The 20,052-nt window shown below is 42.2% G+C and overlaps 2 protein-coding genes across 7 annotated transcripts in view; one reads left to right on the forward strand and one right to left on the reverse strand.

The window, feature by feature from the left end:
• LANCL2 (LanC like glutathione S-transferase 2) overlaps positions 1–6,429 on the reverse strand; it is a 58,889-nt gene extending 52,460 nt beyond the window's left edge. The window contains exon 1 of the mRNA XM_015074445.3: positions 6,214–6,429. Within this exon, the coding sequence (XP_014929931.2) occupies positions 6,214–6,417 (204 nt within the window). The 5' untranslated portion in view covers positions 6,418–6,429. The remainder of the gene's footprint in view (positions 1–6,213) is intronic.
• The window catches only part of LOC128314832 (uncharacterized), a 75,623-nt gene continuing 61,287 nt past the window's right edge, over positions 5,717–20,052 (forward strand). For 2 of the 6 annotated variants that reach the window (XR_008296930.1, XR_008296929.1), the window contains exons 1-3: positions 6,366–7,081; positions 10,076–10,163; positions 11,022–11,224. Coding sequence is in view for 2 of the 6 variants with exons in the window: in XM_053218687.1 (XP_053074662.1) it covers positions 6,404–7,081; positions 10,076–10,117 (720 nt within the window). In the remaining 4 variants the exon portion in view is untranslated. Of the gene's footprint in view, positions 6,079–6,365; positions 7,082–10,075; positions 10,544–11,021; positions 15,604–20,052 lie in introns of those variants that run through there. The other 4 variants (XR_008296932.1, XM_053218687.1, XR_008296931.1 and 1 more) reach the window with 4 other exon arrangements.

Below are 20,052 nucleotides of genomic sequence, written 5' to 3' on the forward strand. Positions count from 1 at the left end.
AAGCATTTCATCCCCAGAGCTGCCGGAAAGGGAGGGGGCCGTGCTGACACCTTGATTTTGGCCTCGTGAAACTCGAAGCAGGTAACCAGCTGAGCCACACTGTTCCCAGTTCTGCCTCACAACTGTGAGCAAATAAATAGGTGGTGTTTTAAGCTGCTAAACTTGCAATAATTTATGGCAGCAATAGAGAAATAACACAACTTACTTAGTTAACCCTTTGAATGGCTTGGGTGTGGCCAAGTAACAAAGATTCCTATGACAAATGAAATAAAGCTTCACAGAGAAGGTAGCATCTACCATGAGTCTTCTAGAAGGATGAGTTTGCCATGTGAAAAGTACAGGGGAAGGCACTCTATGCTGCAGTACAAAGAGGAAACAAAAAAGATGTTTAGGTGAAAGACACGGTATTTTCCGAAAAAAACAAGTAGTCCTGTATGAAAAGTAAGGAATATGTAATAATTTTCTTTCTAAAATATTTGTTTTTTCTATATTTTTAAAAAAAGTTTATCTATTTTGAGAGCGAGGGAGGGGCGGAGAGAAAGGGGGAGAGAGAGAATCCCAAGCAGTCTCCACACTGTCAGCACAGAGCCCAATGTGGGGCTTGAACCCAGGAACCCCGAGATCATGACCTGAGCGGAAGTCAGACACTCAACTGCCTGAGCCACCCACGCGGCCCTTTTCTGTACTTTCTGATGAAAGTTGTGTTTGAGGAAATAACAGAAATCTGTAAAGAAATCATGATCTTTAAATAGAAAAGTGAAATGTAAATAGGTGTTTAAATGGGGCACTTGGGTGGCTCAGTTGGTAAAATGTCTTGATTTCACATCAGATCATGATCCCAGGGTCCTGGGATTGAGCTCCGGATTGAACTCTTGGAATCTGCTTGAGATTCTCTTCTCTCTCTGCCTCTCCCCGGCTCTGCATGCTCTCTCTCTCTAAAACAAACAAACAAACACCATGCACATATAAAGGAATCCTAAAAACATAAGGTAAGCTTTCAAGTTATGCATGAACCAAACTGCTGAATATGAATAAGGCTTTAAATACAGCAGGAGTGGGGTGCCTGGCAGTTGGCTAAGCATCCGACTTTTTTTATTAAATTTTTTTTTAATGTTTGTTTATTTTTGAGAGAGAGAGAGAGAGAGAGAGCACAAGCGGGGGACAGGTAGAGAGAGAGGATGGGACAGAGGATCCAAAGTGGGCTCTGTGCTGAGAGCAGGAACCATGAGATCATGACCTGAGCAGAAGTCAGATGCCTAACTGACTGAGCCACCCAGGTGCCCCAAGTTCATATTTTAAAAAATTCAACAAAACTGTAGAGCGGTGCTCCTCCCAAGCAAAAGGCATACTAATGCTCTAGCCTGGGGACCTGTTACATGCAGTTTCTGGATCACTGGATGGCAACCTGAATGATAGATATCAAGAGACTGACCTAGCCATCCAACTATATTATCTTCAGTTTGCTTCTTTATATCAGGGAGATTTTCAACTAAGATGGAAATCAGAAGAGTCTTATGTTCTAGATTTAGAGCTGTGTCTTTGGAATGTTTAGTAAATTCTTCCACAGTGGCTCCAAAATATTTTTCCTTCCCTCTGGGTACATAGTTTCATTTTAGCTTAGGAGAGGTCTCAAAAAAAAAAAAAAGTTTCAGGTTCTGAATATCAGCTTCCATTTGGCCAACTGCTGACCATAGAGCTACTTAAAAAAAAAAAAAATCCTTTCAGATATCTTGTCAGGTTTCAGTCGGGATTCTGAAAGTAAATATTTCTGATTGTATTGAGAAACCCCTTGGATGCAAGAAGCATCCCAAATTGGGTGCAAAGGACACTAACCTCCCAAGATCTGGAGCCACTCCCAAAGATAGCCCAAGGAAGAACTCAGACAACTTCTCTGAAAGCCAGCAACACGTGGTGGGACCCCAGCCACAAATGGAGTTCAGCACACATTTCTGTGCAGCCGTATTTTTGGAGCACCCCACCTGACAGCTGAACCGCCTACACACACAAGGACATGTGTGCTCCAGGCAGGCAGATACCCAAGCCAAGTTCTCAGGACACAAAAAGAGAAAAATAAGAAGGCAATAGCTGTCCCTTGGAGAGAAAGGATCAATAACCAGTGGGTACCTGAAAGCCAATTCATGACTCACATTCAGGGATATAATTTTGACAAATGTTTTTTCCTGCCAACTTGAATTTGGAAAGGAAGGGACAACATAAAATTGACCTTCCTCTCCGGACCCGGAACCACAGGTAGAGATCTGGGAGAGCTGACTAGTAAGAATCTCACGCTTTGCCAGCTTCTGACGGTTTTCTCAGGATCTGTAGGCTCTGGAGAGGATATCCTAGTGGGTCTCATCCTAGTCCTCAAACTTTGGAGGAGAAATAATTTTCCCTGTACCCTCTAAGGCATGTGCTTGGCTGACACCCTTTTTCTCTATGGCAACTTATAAATGGATAAGCTTATCTAGGATGGTTAAAAGTTCTCGATTGTGGCCACTGTAATTCAAGATTGTTTTTGATAAGGTTAAGGTTTTAAGCCTGAGCCTTAAAACAAAATTTTACTCATCTGAACTCTCACATGGGACCCATTTCAGTTTTAAGTCAGACCCCACCCAACCCCAGACCCAGTCTGGTTGTTGAATTGGATTGAGTCTGGAAAAAGAAATGTTTAAGTAAAGTCAGAAGCTTCATAATGCAAAAGCTGCAGAGCTAGGATCCAAGGAGGGACTCAGCGGCGACCTCCAGAGGCAATGAGAAAGCAGCCACAGGGGCTCAACAGGTACTTTTGCCTGGTTGGTCGTTCACTGCACCTGGGACCCATGGGTGGGGGGGAGGGACCTTTAGGTCCCTCTTCTGACACCAGAACTGATAAAAAATAAACCGAGGCATATTAAAAATTTATTTAAGGCCAAATCAGTTTGAATTGGACAGCACCAAACCAGAAGTGGTTAGGAGCTCTCTGCTGACAGGAGCCAGGGGAGAGACAGAAGCAAAGGACGGAAATTATTCGACTGGCTGTAGCTTAAGCCTACTTTGCTGTCTGTGATTGGTTATCCTTAGCGTTTTGATTTTGTAACCGTGGGGTATTTATTGACTTAGATCTTGGTTTGCTTATGTAGACCACCAGGGCATGATAGCCACCCCAGTGTGTAATGGCCTCCTTGTTTAATTAATTTAACAGCACAGATTTGACAGATTAAGGAGAGAGCTGCATGCACAGGAACTTACAAGAAACTACGTTAAGAGACTGGCGAGGGGTAAAATATGACTAGAGAGGAGGGAGCCTGAATAACCCTGGGTGGTAATGAGGCTGAAGAGGTAGACTGGAGCCAATTCTGAAGGATTTGACAGATCCTAAGAATTTGAAAGCTTTCTCAGCAGAGAAAAAAGGAAGATAAAGAACACTCTTACATGGTATCTATAATTTGACATAATCTTGAGCTGTTGGAAATGCTTTATTTTATAATTCTTTATACAATTTTCTGGTTTTGTTTTAAAGTGTATGCTTTTTTACTTCCGAAATTTGTTTAACCTCATAGCGTATTAGGGAAAAATAAGAAAATCAACACTTCTCAATTGTCCAGAGAAATATAATGTTTTTTTTCTTGATTCTAAATGGACTAAAGTGGGGGTTAGGGAGGGAGTATACTCTAGAGCTTTTCTCCTCAAAGTGGGATCTGTGAACCCGAACATCTGCATTCCCTGGAAGCTTGTTAAAAATGCAGATTCTACCCTCTACCTAGTGAACCAGAAGAAGCAAACTGAAGATAATATAGCTGGATGGCTAGGTCAGCCTCTTGATATCATTCAGGTTGCAATCCAATTCTTTGAGGAATTAAAAATGACTGTACTTCTCTTACAAAATAAGGCTTTACAGAAAAGCAATGTAGCTCTCGAACCCATTCAAAGTCCATCTATCCTTTTTACCAATCCCAGAACTCACCTTATTCATCTCAAAAGTCTTGCAGATACAGTAAAAGATCTGGACTTAGGAAACATATGCCCTTTGCAGACATTTATATCCTTTCTCTGTGCCTTTGAGATGCAAATGTTCTACAAGATCTTTAGGAACCCCGAACCATAAGATCTGTTTTGCCTTCCTGTATTTTTATGTATGTCTATACATGTATGTTAACGATGGGGTGTTTTTTTTTTTTTAAGCTACAAATGTTACAGCCAAAACTAATTTGAAAAGAGCTTTATTTAATTAGCGTAACGAAAAATAAGTGCTTACATAAATTAAGTATACTCTCAGAAACACAGAAACGAATCCAAATGGTTTTCAAATTCACATGATCTAGGATAGTCTTCGGTAAACAGAAGCCAGTTAAACTTTGTTGGTTCAATTAAAAAAGGCATGTCTTAAGGGTTACTGAAACCAGTTAAAAGCATAAAGTTGAACAAAAATCAAAATGGCTGCACTCATGCTTCAGTAAAGCTCGATTTTAAAGTAACCTTTTGCATCTCTTCTGCAAAGCTCCCTTCCTCCATTCTTAAGGACTTTTGTTTCCGGAACCTGGTACCACCCTAAAGGCAAGAGGTAGGAGGCTGGCAGCACCCAATTCCAGTCAAAACCTGCTAGATCCTGTATTTTCCTATAAACCTCCCCCACCCCAGCCCTTTTCTGTGGGGGACTTGCAGTTTTTAAAGGCCTTAGCCTGTTGCAGCCTCATTTGCCCAGCAATGTAACAAACTATTTTCCTTCTTTATTCTCCAACTGTCTTCATGTTACATATTACGGCTCCACAGCACAGAGGTCAGTTCTCGACATTCTCAGCATTAAATATAATGCAGACATAAAGATTTTATTCTATCTGGGTGCACTAGTCATAAGGGCATGTTATCTCTTATAAAATTTGTCAGCCAGAAAAACAACTTCATATGAAGGCTACCTATTTAATGTCTCATGAAATTCTCATCAATAAGTTACACATAATTATTAACAACAGGTAAATTAAAATCTCTGATGTGGTTTGGAGTGTTGGGATTTGGAGCTGACAGCTAAGAAAGAATTCTTAGATGCCTTCAGTACAAAAAGGTGGTTTTACTGAAGCACGGGGACAGGACCCTTGGGCAGAAAGAGCTGCACTGTGCTTGTGAGGGGTGACTGATAATATGCTTGGGAGTTGGGGGAGGTAAAGGAAGTTTCCAAAAGGACTTTCACCTGCTAAAGAAGAATCACAGGATCCTGGAGGCCTAGCTATTGTCAAGCTAAAGTTGTTTTTCCCTCTACCTAGCATTAAGACAGGTGGGAGTTCCTGGAAGAATGTCAGACTCTGCCTTTCTCAAGTATCTGTCAATGGGCTGCAGGTTAAATGGAAATTTAATTTTATCTACAGTTCCTTTGCCTTTGTTTCCCACATCATGTCTAGATCATTTCCAAATAAGATAAAATTCTGAGGCACTGATTACTGAACATACGTTCAGCTACTTTTGGCTTCTTATTAAAGGAACTAAAGCTATTTAAGTTCATTGGTAAACAGGTGTGCCACACTGAAAAATTTACTGTAAGGATGAATATACTTCTAGAAATCGTGAAATTCATAGAATAGCCAATTTACAGAATGCCTGTGGAACAGGCAATCCGTAATTGTTTCTTAGTTTTTACTAGAAATAAAGGTTTCCAAGGATTAAGAATTCTAGTCAATACATGCCCTTAAAACAAATAGAAATAACAAGGTTAAAAGGAAACAACAGTGTATTAAAAGTGGGCTAAGAAAAAACACAATGTATTTCTTTGGATAAGGAAAAATATGAAGAACATGTCTTTTGTTAAAGAAAAAAAAAGTGCAACTGTGTCCTCAAGTAAAAGGACTGGTTGTTCCAGAATAAGAGATAAAAGCTGAGTGGACAGAAAGTTGTGAAAAAGGATTCTTGGTTTTCTGTGTGGGCAAGCTGGCTAAGGCTGGCAAGACTTTTCATTTTTGAAGCATGAGTCTTAATATCAAAAGTGGTGCCTATCAAAGGGAACGTGGCTAACAAAACAAAACCCACAGCCCTCCCTCCCGGAAGCAGCGCAGCTTCGTAACACAGAAAGCGCCCACGAGACAGTCGCCTCCGATCTCTGCGCCCTCCCAGGTTGGGACTCTCGCGCGGGCGCGGACCGGTGACGTCACACGGGGGCGGGGAGGGGCGGATGGACTCTACCATCGGCGGGATTCCCCCCCTACCTGGCGCGGCCCAAGGCCCGGGCGAGGCCAGCTGCCGACTCACCTTTCCATCGTTGTGAAAAGGGAGGCCGAGCTCGTCGGTGGTGGGCTGGGGGCGAGCGCAGCCTGTGTCCTCGGCCGCTCCGGCGGCGAACACCGCCGAGGCCGCGGCCTCGTAGTCCGGGAAGGGGTTGGTGAACGCCCGCTCCTCCATCTCCGCTTCCCCGCCCAGATGGAACTTCAGTCTCTTTGACATGGTCTCGCCCATCTCCGCCGCGCGCCCGGTGCCCCACCACTGGGGCCGCGCGGCACGGCGTGCGGGCGGGGACAAACCTCCTGCCGAGGCGCTTCGCTTCGAGCCACGCTCTGGGAGCCGGGAGTGCTCGCGCCGCCGCCTCTCCCCGGGACCTAGCGCGGCGGAAGGCGAGGGCTTTCTTTACGAAGGCCGCCAGCTGCGAGCACCGGCGGGGCTTCGGGGCGGGCTGGAGCCTCTCCGAGGGGCCTGCCTCGGAGCGGGTGGCTGGCACATCTGGCGGCAGCCGGTGTGCTCCACGTGGTGCCCCCGCCCCGCCTGGACGCCGACCGGGCCGCCGAGCCCCGGCGGCGCGGGCTCCGGTGAAAGTTGCCCGGCGGGGAGCACTAAAGCCGGGCCCTCCGCTGCTCCGGGCGGCCGAGTCCGCTCACGTCTGACCGCGCGGTCTCTTCGCCGCCGCCGTCCGCTCCCAGCCCGCGGCCCGCACAGCCGGTCTGAGGAGAAGCTCGCGGCAGAGGCCGGAGTCCCCGGGCTCTCTGGAAGCGCTCCCGGGATCGCCGCTCCGGCTCCTCTTCTGCGGCCGAGCCCGTCTCACGATTTTCTAGAGAAAGCCGAACGGCCGCGCGGGGTACTTTCCCGCAGGAAAAACCTTGTAGAGAATAATTCGCTGTCATTCAAGGTGTGTGCGGGTTGCAGAACAGGGAAGGCATGTCCCTGGACGCGCCATCATCAATCTGCATTTTCACCAGCCGAGCGGTGCCTCTGGTGTCCTCGGCCCCTGGTGCGCCAGCCAGCCTCGCGAGCAGCAGCAGCTCTTTGATATTAAGGGGGAAAAAACTGTTCCAAAGAAAAGAATTTTAAAACAGCCTAAAACACTGCAAGGATAGTGTCTCCCAGGGGCAGGGGGGGAAACAGTCCCTCCTATTCATCACAGTTGGGAGGGGGGTGTCTGGAGGAGGAGCCACAGGCCTTTTTTTTTTTTTTTTCCTTTTCACGTTTTATTTCAGTCCCACTGTTTTGAATAAACATATCTTTGGTAACAAGAAGTAATGTGGAAGCATACTTAATCATCTAAATATTTAATTGGCCCGAAAGATTCCTCCAATATTGCCCAGGAACAGAATATAATAAAAGGACACAAGCGAATATATGTTGCCTTTATATAATCCAAATATGATTAAAAACAGTCTGTTGGTTCTCATTGTTCTTGTTACTTTCATTATTTGGGACCATATAGATCTAATAATTTCTCCTTGAAGAAAATATCTTATTTCAGTCCTCCCCCCCGCCCCCCCGCATTTAAACATTGATTGAATGCCAGATGATGCTAGGTGATGACAGATATTAAAAAGATACTTTCTGCCCTTCCAGCTCCAAGTTAGTGGGTGAGAAGGTAAGAATTTTTTTTTTTTTTCTTTTCTGGAACCAAGCAGTATGCTTACGCTTTAGTATAACGAAAAGTGACATAGAGGAAAACACAGTACCCTACAGTAAAGGACCAGTCCTCCTGCCTCTGTGGCCTGGCTTCTCACTACTGACTACTATTGTCTCCCCCAGCTGCACAGGATTGTACATGTGAAACACCCCCTACTGATAGGATGTCCATGGGCGGCGATGACATGTAGGAGGAAATAATTTTAAAGGGATTAGTCAGCATAACTATCCTCAGAGTTCAAGAAAACAACTGGTATGAAAGTATGACTGTACAGCTGCATCCTTTGAGGGACTCTTCCCCTTTCTGCTTCGTCTCTGTCCTGGGGTCCCACCCTCAGCAGAAGAAATTTTCTTACTGCTCCCATACTTTCATGCCTTCCCTTGAAGGAAATTTAATCCCCTAACCACTGATGCTCATCCTTCTCCCACCTCAGAGGAGGCTTCACTAGACAAAATAGCATCTTCACTAGACAGATGTTCACCAAAGCCTGGGTTGTTTAGACTAGGACATCACAGGCAGGTGTTGCCGAAACAGCCACTGCAGGCTTTGCGCTGTTAATTAAATCTGGTGACCTTGCTGTCTCTCTCCCACCTGCTATGAGGTGAAGGTAGTTTTTCTCCTTCTTAAAAGCTGGTGGGAACCTGTGAACAATTGTTGCCAAGGACACAAACGTATCTGAAGGACCACCAATATTTTGAAAGACTAAAAAATTTACACCCAGTTTAAGGAATTGGCATCTTTTTCTAAACGCTGTCTGACCTGCAACTTTGCTGTAAGTGGAAATTTCATTTACACTGTTTTGCAGAGAAGTAACAGTTCTTCGAGGCTTTTAAATGCAGAAGGTGTGAGTCTTCCTCCTGTAGGAGATAGGTTGCCCTGAGACGGTGAGTGGGGCTACATGATGGAAACTTCTAGATAGCGTGCATGTTGGCCAGGGGGCTGGGGGAGCAGGTGAAGGAGCATCTACTGAATACATGTGAAGGCCTGAGGTTTTGTTTGTTCGTGTTTTGATTTATTAAATACTTATATTTTTATTTTATTTATTCTTCATGTGCATGTCATATGACAGGCTTTTAGACTTGTCCATGTTCCTAAGCCCCTGAGTGAGTCCTCCAGTCCCTGCCAGAGCCACCCAGGCCTCCATGATGAAGGCCTTTCCTCTGGGTGGTACAAGAGGAAGTCCCAGTAAGCAGGCCACCAAATTCCCTTCTTCTACCCTGCAAATCCCTCTTGAGATTGCCCTCCACTCTGTCCATCCATCAGGGTCTGGGTTGTTGGCTTGTTGGGGAAGAAACAGGCTAGCCCAGGGGGTACAGAGGAGGGATTTGTTTGTTACCCCCATTCTCGATACATAAGATGGTTCCTTCCAGCTGCAAGCCATATACAGACACTACATGTGCTTTATACCCCTAATTTAGGATAAATTTGATCCCTTAAGCTGGCAACTGGTTCTCAAAGTATGATCAGGAATCTTTTGGGGCAGCTGTGAGGCCAAAAATGTTCTTTTTTCTCTTTTTTAAAATTTTGAGAGCAATTTAACATGTTAACTTCAACCTACAACTATCTTCTAATGTCATTATTTGAAATATAAAGAAACAGATCCTCACAGAACTAAAATAATTCACAAGCCATGAGGTTGTTTTTCCTTTTTAAAAAAATTTAAACAACTTTGTACCATGATGTAGCAAATAGGTAAATGTCATGAATAGGAAAGCTGCAGTTTGCAATATACCCCTGGGAGGGTATTAGACCAGGGCAGGTGCATTGCACAGAACTGGTGGTGGCCCCTGTAGCATAAAGAACACAGTCGATAACATAATAACTTTGTATGGCCAGAGATGGTAACTATACTTATCATGGTGAGCATTGCATAACGTATACATGGTCAAATCACTATGTTGTGCACCTGCAACCAATGTAACGTGTGTCAGCTATACTTAAATAATAAAAACTAAAAAAAACACACACACAAAAAAAACCCAAAAACCAATTAGGTAACATCATGAAACATTGGTTTTCAGTCTCAAAACTATCCATTTAAATGTCTTATCTCTTCCTGATTAGAGGTCTCATATTGTCCCCAGTTTCTTCGTTGTGTTTTGTGTGCAGTACCTCACAGGATGGGAAATTCGTGGACCACCAACAATGGCAGTACCCATTGGGCTTGTCTTTCTGGATGTGAAGGTGTGCGGTGGCTTTGCTGCGATGATCTTGAACATAAAATCTTTTGTAAACTAGGTAAACCATGGCAGCTGTCTGAGCAGCAACGGGGACTGCTGAAACCCATCCAGCTGGTACTCTGCGAGTCAGACTCATCGCTTGCGAGGTGTGTGACCGGACACTGAGCGCCCTGAGCACTTAGGTAGACAGTGGAGTCCAGCAAGAAGAACTCTCTTCTATTATTTGCCTTTTTCACTACCATTTTCTCCTGAGTGTACAATGGGGTTTTCTAGAGGCAACGTGATATAAGATGTCATAGCAGATTTAATAGAGAAGCAAGTATGAGAGTTCAGTTAATCTCTCTCAGTCAGGTGTAAAGAAATTTGTAAAAATGTAAAATGAGGCCACTTCCATCGTGTATATTATTTTGGTTTTGAAAGTAGTTACCTTTCATAAAAATATGTTGCCTACATTAACCTATAGTATGTCATTTATTATGTTGCCAAACTAATAAAGAATTAAAAATGTTCAGGATTAATTTCTAAATTGGTACCTATTAATAGATATTGTCCATACAAAAATTCTTTGGGATTCTCAATAAATTTTAAGAGTGTAAAGGGATTCTGAGACCAACAATTTTTTTCAAATTTTTAAATGTTTATTATTTATTTTTGAGAGAGAAAGAGAGAGCATGAGTGAGAGAGGGAGACACAGAATCCAAAGCAGGTCCCAGGCTGAGCTGCCAGCACAGAGCCTGACATGGGGCTCGAACCCACGAACAGTGAGATCATGGCCCGAGCCAAAGTCAGACACTTAACCAACTGAGCCACCCAGGCACCCCCTGAGAACTACAGTGTATGAGCTGCTGCCTTCAGCAAGCTGTTCCATTAGGGATATTTCATTTCAGAGATACGGAAAGTTCATAGCAGTCCAACATGTAGATGAATGCTGCAAAGTGTGCCTGGCCGAGAGCACTTACATCACCCGCTAATGTTTCCTGTTTCCTGTTGTCTTTTTTTACTAGGCCTCCCTGTGACAGCTCCCATATGTTGACATCATCCATATACTTTCTTGCTTTGTGGGACTCAATTTATGACTGAAAGGTGATGATCAAAGAAAGGCTAGGCATCTCTTCAAACATGCCAAAGGAGAGTTAGAAGATGCCCGAATGTTGTGCCTAGTCATGGATATTTCAAGAGATTTAAGGCTTCTGCTGGAATTCAGAATGTAAGTGGGATGCTATGTTTACACTTTTTATGCTTATCGTTGTAGAATCCAAAAGCATTTTTGATTTTTACCAAGTTTGGGTTCTGTAGGCATTCCCGGGAAGAAAAGATGGCACATTGGAGAGCATCTTTTGCTGTTTTTGTCCCTGTGACAGCTGTCAGCGTGGGGTATCTGTGGCACGGCCCCTGGTGGCCAAGCACAGGGCCACTGTTCTCCTCAGACTTGGTGGGGACTGTTGAAAACGTTCTTACCAGAGGAGGGCGTGGTCATCCTCGGAAATCTCTGAGTCAAAACAGACAGTTCCATACTCTTCCATACTCCTTTCCTCGGTAGGATCAAAATCTATCATGACTGTCCAAAATATCTAGTTTGGTTTCTAGGCTTAGGAACCTAAGCCCTAAGGGCTTAACTTGTTCCAGACTAAGGGATAGACAGCAAGACAAAAAGGAACCCAGAAATTGGTTAGATCACAGGGAAGGTTAGGAAGGAGCAAGAAGCATCGCTGAGGAATCACTGCAGAACTCAGTCTGGGCACCACACCTCACACAGGCTCCTGAGGAACATGAGGTCAAGACCTAAGGTGGAAGCAGGAGCTGAACTTAAAACACTGTGCTTATGGGGGCACCTGGGTGGCTCAGTCGGTTAAGCATCTGACTTCAGCTCAGGTCATGATCTCACTCACTTCCTGTGAGTTTGAGCCCCGCATCGGGCTCTGTGCTGGCAGCTCAGAGCTTGGAGCCTGCTTCAGATTCTGTGTCTCCCTCTCTCTCTGCCCCACCCCTGCTCGTGCTCTGTCTCTGTCTCTCTCAAAAATAACTACACATTAAAAAAATTAAAACAACAACAGCAACACCAACACTGTGCTTATGAAAAGCTAGTAACTGGACTTCATATGGGAGATTTAGACCCAAGGTTGTGGTAACATTGCCGTCTCCACCCTAGTCTCTTGTTGAAACCATTCCTCAGCTGTGCTTCTGGAACCTGGCCTTAGGAGAAAGGCCACACTGAGAGCAGCATGCTCAGGGACAAGCTCATCTTGAGCACCCCAGAATATAAGAGACATAGGTATTTACTCAGGAAATTAAAGGTACAGCAGGGATCTCACTGCTGGGGTTCAGATATCTCTGAGAAGGTCTGGGGACTTGTGGGCAGCCCCCAAACCAGGCTATTTACAAGAGTTGGTCTTCTCTTTATGTCCTGGGAGCCTGATATAACCATCTGGCCCAGGAACAAAGCCTCAGTTGTGTGCAGGCATGGTGTGATTCTGAGAACAATGTGGGATTGGAGCTTGTCCTCAGCTCAACCTGCGATGGGTGGTAGGAAAAGAGAAAGGCACACGGAAGGAAAGATGGGTTTTGTGGAGCCTGTGCATTTCCCCCTTCTTACTACAGACCAGGCACAGCCTGTCAGACAGCAGAGAAAGTGCAAAATAGAGGCAGCACCCAGGGAGCAGAATTATTCATAAACATAGGAGATGTACCATGAAGACTCCCATATGTTCCGGTGGGGATCAATGAGCCAGTGACCTATTCATGTGACCTTATTCATAAGCTAGGGGGATCTGCCCCATGGTACTCAGAGCAATTGCAGAGATAAGGTCTTTCTGGAAAAAAATATGGTATTTTTTGGAAATGAGTAAACTATAAGATATCTTCTATACTCAGATGGCTGCTCTGCCTCCATCTAGTTGATTATTTCCTGAGCTCTTCTCCATGCAAGAAACAGGCCTCTCCTGATTGCAAGCTGAACTTCATTTAGGACAGTGTCCCCCCATTAACCCCCCACCCCCCACTACCCTTAATTTTGAAGAAAGAATTGACTGACTAGTTAACTCTGACTTCCTAAGCAAATAATGACATGGAAAGATTCCCCTCCTACCCTATGCATTGTACGATTCCATTTATTTGAACTGCCCAGAATAGACTAATCTATAAAGACAGAAAATAGACTAGTGGTTGTGTGGGGTTTAGGAGAATGGAGATTGGGAAGTGATGATTAGGAGGTATGAGGTTTCTTTGTGTGGTGTTGAAAATGTTCTAAAATTGGTTGTGGTGATAGTTGCAAAACTTTGTGATATACTAAATCCCAGCAAATTGTAATTATATGATAAATGAATTGCATCTCAATAAAGCTGTTATACACAAAAAAACAATGGAGAGACTGATAGCCAAGTGCTGGAGAGCAGCTCTGATTCTACTCTCTAAAAATATAGGTGAAAGAAAGGACTGTTCTAACTTGCACTATGTGAGGTAGAGAGACTCAAGACACCTGGGCTCCATGTTAGGACACAGATTTACTATTGGTTATTGTACAGAAAGAGGGCTCTGGGAGTGGGTATTGCATGGTATCATTCGAATGGGCTCTGATATGGCCCCCATGAGACTTGGCAAGGTGACCAGAGGAAGAGAGGGAAAAAGATAAAGAGAAAAGACAGAGATAACATAATACCTCCCTAGGCCCTTCATCAGAATTTTCTAAGTTCCTCTTTTATCCTAGGATTGGGGAAGTCTGGCAGTGCCATCAGGGTAGGGAGCCCCAAGCCCTGAAAAAACACACAAGGGCCTCTTCCCATGTCTTTCCTTCAGAGCACTTGCCCCGGCAGGGTACAAACCAGATACACCAGGAGCTCCAGGAGTAGTATCTCTGGGGTTTTCCTAGGGTCTCCATGCCTGACCCAGATTCTAAGAGAGTGGCCTGGAGAGTGATCAGGCCACAAGAATGAGGCTGATATATTTGGGGTGATTTATGTAAATAGTGGCCCTGTCATCTTCCCAGGGCTAAGGTATGCCTTCTCCAACCTCAGAAATAAGGTTAGTAGAGGAGGAATGTCATGTGACTCTGTCACAGACAATACATGCAGTTAACTGATCTTCAACAGGGGTGCCAAGAATACACAAGAATACACAATTTCTCTTCCAGAAATGGTGGTGGAAAATGATATCTACGTGCAAAAGAACAAAATTAGATCTTTGTCTCCCACCACACACAGAAATCAACTCAAAATGATCAAAGACTTAAACATAAGACCCCAAACTGTGAAACTCCTAAAACACGGAAAAACCTTCATGACATTGATCTTGGCAATGGTTTCACCAGTGTGACACCAAAAACCAAGGTAACAAAACCAAACATAAGCAACTAGGGCTATATCAAACTAAAAAGCTTCTGTACAGCAAAAGAAACAATCAGCAGAGTAAAAAAGGCAGTTTATGGAATGGGAGAAAATATTTGCAAATCATGTATCTGATAAGGGGTTAATCTCCAAAATATACAAGGAACTCCTACAACTCAGTAGGAAAAAACTAATAACCTGATTAAAAAATGGACTAAGAACTTGAATAAAATAGTCAAATTTTGTAGAATCAAAAAGTGGAATGGTGGTTGCCAGAGACTGAGGGAAGAGGGAAATGGGAATTACTAACCAACAGGCATAACGTTGTAGTCAAGCAAAATGAATAAGCTTTGGAGATCTGCTGTACTGCTTTGCACCTATAGTCAACAGTAACATATTGTGCACTTAAAATTTGGTCAAGAGGGTAGATCTTGTTAGGTGTTTTTTTTCCACCATAAAATAAAACAACAACAAACAAACAAAAGGTATATGGTTCAGTTACATCAACCTATAATTTGTGTTATTGTTAACATGTTTATATCATCTATATATGTTATAAACACAATACGGTGTTCATCTTTAACGTATGTCTTAAAATATTAATAAATATAATTAGAAAAAAAATCAAACTCTTTCCTCTGCTGGGAACAGCAGCCGAAATCTCTATTATTTTCATTTTCAGCTGTTACTTTTTTGCCGGGTTCCCTGGAGTCTCCCCATGCACGTGTAGCGTAGCAAATCAGCCAAGAAATGGGCAGAATTTACAGTCAGATTTGGGGGTTTATCCCCTCTATGTCTCCATCTTGTCTAGGATTTCTTCCTTAACTTTCTATCTGCTGGCTCTGCCAGCCCCCGAATTTTGTCATCTGACATTTTAAGTAAGTAAGGCTGAGGCTTTTGGCTGCCTTGAACTGCCTGCGGACTGAGGAGACCCTTCAGGCCAGAAGCTGCATAACTGCAAATCTCTTGCTTAATGGGCTTTCTGATTTTCAAAGAACGATTGCACTCCAGTTTCTGCCTGCTTTGCGTCATACTCCAGAGCCTGTACACTTTTGTCTTTTTAAGTTTTTTTGTTCAGATTTTATAATAGTGAAAGAGTTACAGTCTGGCAAAATCATTCCCTTGTAGCAGCCAGAATTCCTCTTAAATATGATTCTATAGCAAGATTTTATACAGAATTTATTTTACCAGTCCACTCTTAGACATTTAGTTGTTTCTGTTTGCTTTTGAAGAAAAAAATAACAAGAAGATATTAATGTGGCTCAGTTGGTTAAGCGTCTGACTCTTGGTTTTGGCTTGGGAGTTTGAGCCCCGCATTGGCAGTGCAGAGCCTGCCTGGGATTCTCTCTCTCTCTCTCTCTCTCTCTCTCTCTCTCTCTCTCTCTCTGTGTGTGTGTCTGTCTTTCCCCCTGCGCATACTTTCTCTCTCTGTCTCTCCCTCTCTGTCTCTCCCTCTCTCAAAATAAATAAACTTAAAAATAAAAAAAGAAGATATTAATGGCCACCAACACGATCATGTGACAGTAGCACTGCATTGTCCAACTTTGGGTGGGGCCATTCACATTGTTGTCTTTGAAACGTCCCCGGAGCAGAATTGAGGATGTGTTTAGCGCCCTGAAGAGCTGTGCTGTGCTGTGGCCACGTCTAGGAACCCCTGGGGTCCTGTCAGGGAAAAAGAGGGTATGAAGCACTTGAGGATGCCAGTAAAATTATGAGTTGAAGCCTTGGAACTAAATAACATCTTTGTTGTTAATCATGAAATTACTAGGCATGCCCTTATTGGGCTGTCTACATCTTGTGTTGCTGTGGAAAGCATGGATTGCATATGGTATTAAATTCACAGGATGTTTTCTTACACTCATACCTGCTTTGTGCTTAGGTTCTTTGGTCTATCTGAATCTCTTTCACCTTCTCTGACCCTTCAGCCTATTCCTTCTTTGTTGTCCCCAATAATCAGCTCCAGGAATTAGCATAGATCTGTGTAAGTGCAGAGAGTGGCACCTTGACCACAGGGCATGTTCGAAGACTTGTGTAACAAAGAAGAGATGAGAATGTTGTTGGTTTTTAAAATTTATTTCTGTTTGTTTGTTTGTTTGTTTATTTATTTATTTATTTATTTATTTATTTATTTATTTTGAGAGAGAGCGTTCTCACGAAAGAAGGGGAGGGACAGAGACGGAGGGAGAGAGAGTATCCCAAGCAGGCCCTGTGCTCAGCACAGAGCCCAACGCGGGGGGTGAGGAGGGCTTGAACTCAAAAACCTTAGATCATGACCTGAGCTTAACAGACTGAGTCACACAGGCACCCCAAAGAGAATGTTCTTTATTGCTGATTTACATTTAAGAACTCTCTTGCTGGATAGTTCTTGGCTTAAAAGAGAAAACATCTTCATGAAAAATGACATAATTATAGTTTCTTTGCTGAACTGGGTATTTTAAAGATTCTAATTTTGATTGAGAGAACTTTGGATATAATAAGAGTTTAAAAATTACATTTACTTTTCTTTTATTCCTTTCTAGAATAATATCTTGATTGACAATTTATATATAAGGCTATACAAGTAAGACAATAAAACATCTATTGCAAAGGAAGGAACAGAAGGGAGGGAGGATGGGAGAGAGGGATGAGGGAGGGAGGAAAAGAGGGAAGAAGGGGTGAGAGAGTGAGGGAAAGAAGAAGAGAAAAAGACAAAAAAAAGATGAAAGGAAATGATGAGCACTGGGTGTTGTGTGTAGGCGATAAATCACTGAATTCTACACCTGAAACTGATATTACACTGTGTGTTAACTAACTGGAATTTAAATAAAAACTTGAAGAAGAAAAAAAAAGGACGGAGGGAAGGAATGGAAAGAAAGTACCTCGTGTGGGTGTCTCAAATGACTAAGCTCCTTCTGGATGAAGTCAGTTGGGGTCCCATAAGCCAAATCTTTTCAAATGAATGTTAATATTATATTCCTACAAGTGACTAAATTTTAGAATGTTAATCTACAGGCACAGTTTGGGATCTTTTATCTGTCCATCTGTCAGGAAAAGAATTGGCAAGGGTAGGGCTGACTCACATGATGGTAACTTCTTCTAGTCTTATATTATTTCCCTGGCAATATGAATATCATGGGCATTCTATCTGCTTGAGTAGAAAGTCTCCCTATGCTCTTTTTTTTATTATTATTTTTAGTAAACAGTGTATACCCAGAATTCATATCAGGAGGTTTCAGTTCTTAAAACGATTGAGTACTAACTAAGATTGGTTCCATCTATACTGTGTCCCATCAAATGTGGGATTCATCCATCTCCTAGTACCCGGTTAACAAAGATAGATAGCCCAATACACCACAGCCAGATTAATGAAAAAGGAAAATTGTAGATTGGCTATCATGGATCTCATTAATGTAAAGTTTGTCGTTACCACTACCAATACGTGGCTACCTATGGCTTTCTTGGGTTCACAGATCCTTCAGATATTTTATTCGTGGATAGTGACATGATAACCTGGTGATATAATGAAAGCAGGCAGTGCAAAGCCCCAAGGCTGGCTGAAAGTTGTACATTCTGACAAGGGGTTATTTAAGTCTAAAAACTAGTTTCCATTAAGTCTTAAAAATATTTTCCCATCAACATAACAATCCACATGTACCTTTGTGGAAACATGATTAGGAAGACAGGAAAATTGAACCTACTAGTATGATCTTGACCTGATTTCTGAGATATTTATCTATAGAATCTCCAGCTCATACGCTTATAATGTTTTTGTTATCTTTCAGCGTCTTTTAGTATGTAACACTGAGATGTATCCAGATGGATCTGGGGGCTCCTGACATATTTGCATCCTACACGTCCTCTTCAGGTTCAGCATCAGTATGTCAGTTAAATGCCTACAACATATAAATCCAATAACTTAAATAGGCACCAGGTGAATCATTAAGCGTGTAGGCTCCAGAGTCTCACTGAAACTCTGTTCCTTACTAGCAGTGAAAATAACTTTGAGCAAGATACTTAAACCTTCTGTGCCTTAGTGTTCTCATATTATTAATAATTACTATTAATAATGATAATAATAGTAAGGGTTAAATGAGATAAGGCTTTTGAAGCCTGGTAGGCTGCTTACTGTATACACAGTAAATGCTCAATAAATAGCAATTATTGGTATTATTAATATATTACTAGGTAGCCTATTTTTTCAAACTCTTTGATCACCTTCAGACGTTAAAGCAATCCAGATGTTAATGTAGTCCTATTATGTTGCTGTTTGGGCTCTGTTTAAGAAACTGTTGCCAACTCAAGGCCATGAGGCTATTTTCATGTTATCATCTGGCAGCTTTTTCTTAAACCTTTAATATTCATATATATAACCCATCTGGAATTATTTATGTGTATAGCATCAGTAGGGACAATTTTTAAGTTTTTCCCCATTGGATATCCAACTGACCCAGCATTATTGCCTTTACTCATTATTCTATCCTGCCAACTTTGTCAGAAGTCAAGTATGCATGCATGTGTGAATCTGTTCTTGGTCTCTCTTGTTTCCTTTGGTCTATTTGTCTATCCTTTTCCCAATACTATTTTAACTATTGTTACTTTGTATTAAGTCTTAAAGTCAGGTAGGAAAGTTCTACCACTTGGTTCTTCTTCAAGATTGTCTTGGTATTCTAGGTGATTTGTACTTTCATACCCCTTTCAGAATCTGCTTGTCAATTAAAAAAATTAACTTCTGGAATTCTGACATTTTTATAATTCTGAGTCTCAAATCCCTCACATACATCTATATGCTTATTTAGATCTTTTAAATTTTCTCTTAATACTAGTCTATGTCTTTCTGTATAGAGATCTTACATATATTTCATTGGATTTATTCCCAGGCTTTAAATTTTGATGATATGATTTTTATTTTTTTGAGGTATAATTGACATACAACATTATATTAGTTTCTGGTGTACAACATAATGATTCAATATTTATATATATTGTGAAATGATCATTACAAGAAGTCTAGTTATCATCTGTTACTATACATATTACAAATTTTTTTCCTTGTGATGAAAACTTATAAGACATCACTAAGAGTGTAAGGTTAAGCCATAGGCTAGGAGAAGATATTCGTAGTACATTAAACTGACAAATAACTTATATCTAGAATATATAAAGAAATTTTACTTTTTGAAAAAGACAATCAGTAGACCAGATATTCAAGCATCCCAAAGTGACACTTCACAAAAAAAGGATATTGAAGTGACTGATTAATAGACAAGTGCTCAACATCACAAATGCAAATTAAAGTTGCACAATGAGATTCTATCGCACACCTAGCAGAAAGGTAAAATTAAAAAGAATTTCCATACTAAGTGTAGGCAAGAATGTGAAGTAACAAGGAACTCTCATGCAACATGGGTTGTATTTCATTGGAAAACTGTTTGGCAGTAACAGCTAGAGTTGAATTTGCACGCATCCTATGATCCACCATTCCACTAGTAGGCTTAGCCCACACAAATGCCGGCACGAACTGAAAGACATATATAGGAACGTTCCTATTAGCATTATTTGTAAAGCTCCAAACTGAAAACAACCAAAATAGCCATCAATTTTAGAATGGATAAATTGTGGTATAGTTGTATGTGATACAGCTGAAAAATGGCCTCCCAAAGATATTAGGTTTTAATCCCTGGAACCGTAAATGTTACCTTGTGATTAAGCTGAAGCTCGTGAGATGGGGAGACTATTC

Source organism: Acinonyx jubatus, chromosome A2, assembly GCF_027475565.1.
Source record: "Acinonyx jubatus isolate Ajub_Pintada_27869175 chromosome A2, VMU_Ajub_asm_v1.0, whole genome shotgun sequence".
In the NCBI taxonomy this organism is placed as follows: domain Eukaryota; kingdom Metazoa; phylum Chordata; class Mammalia; order Carnivora; family Felidae; genus Acinonyx; species Acinonyx jubatus.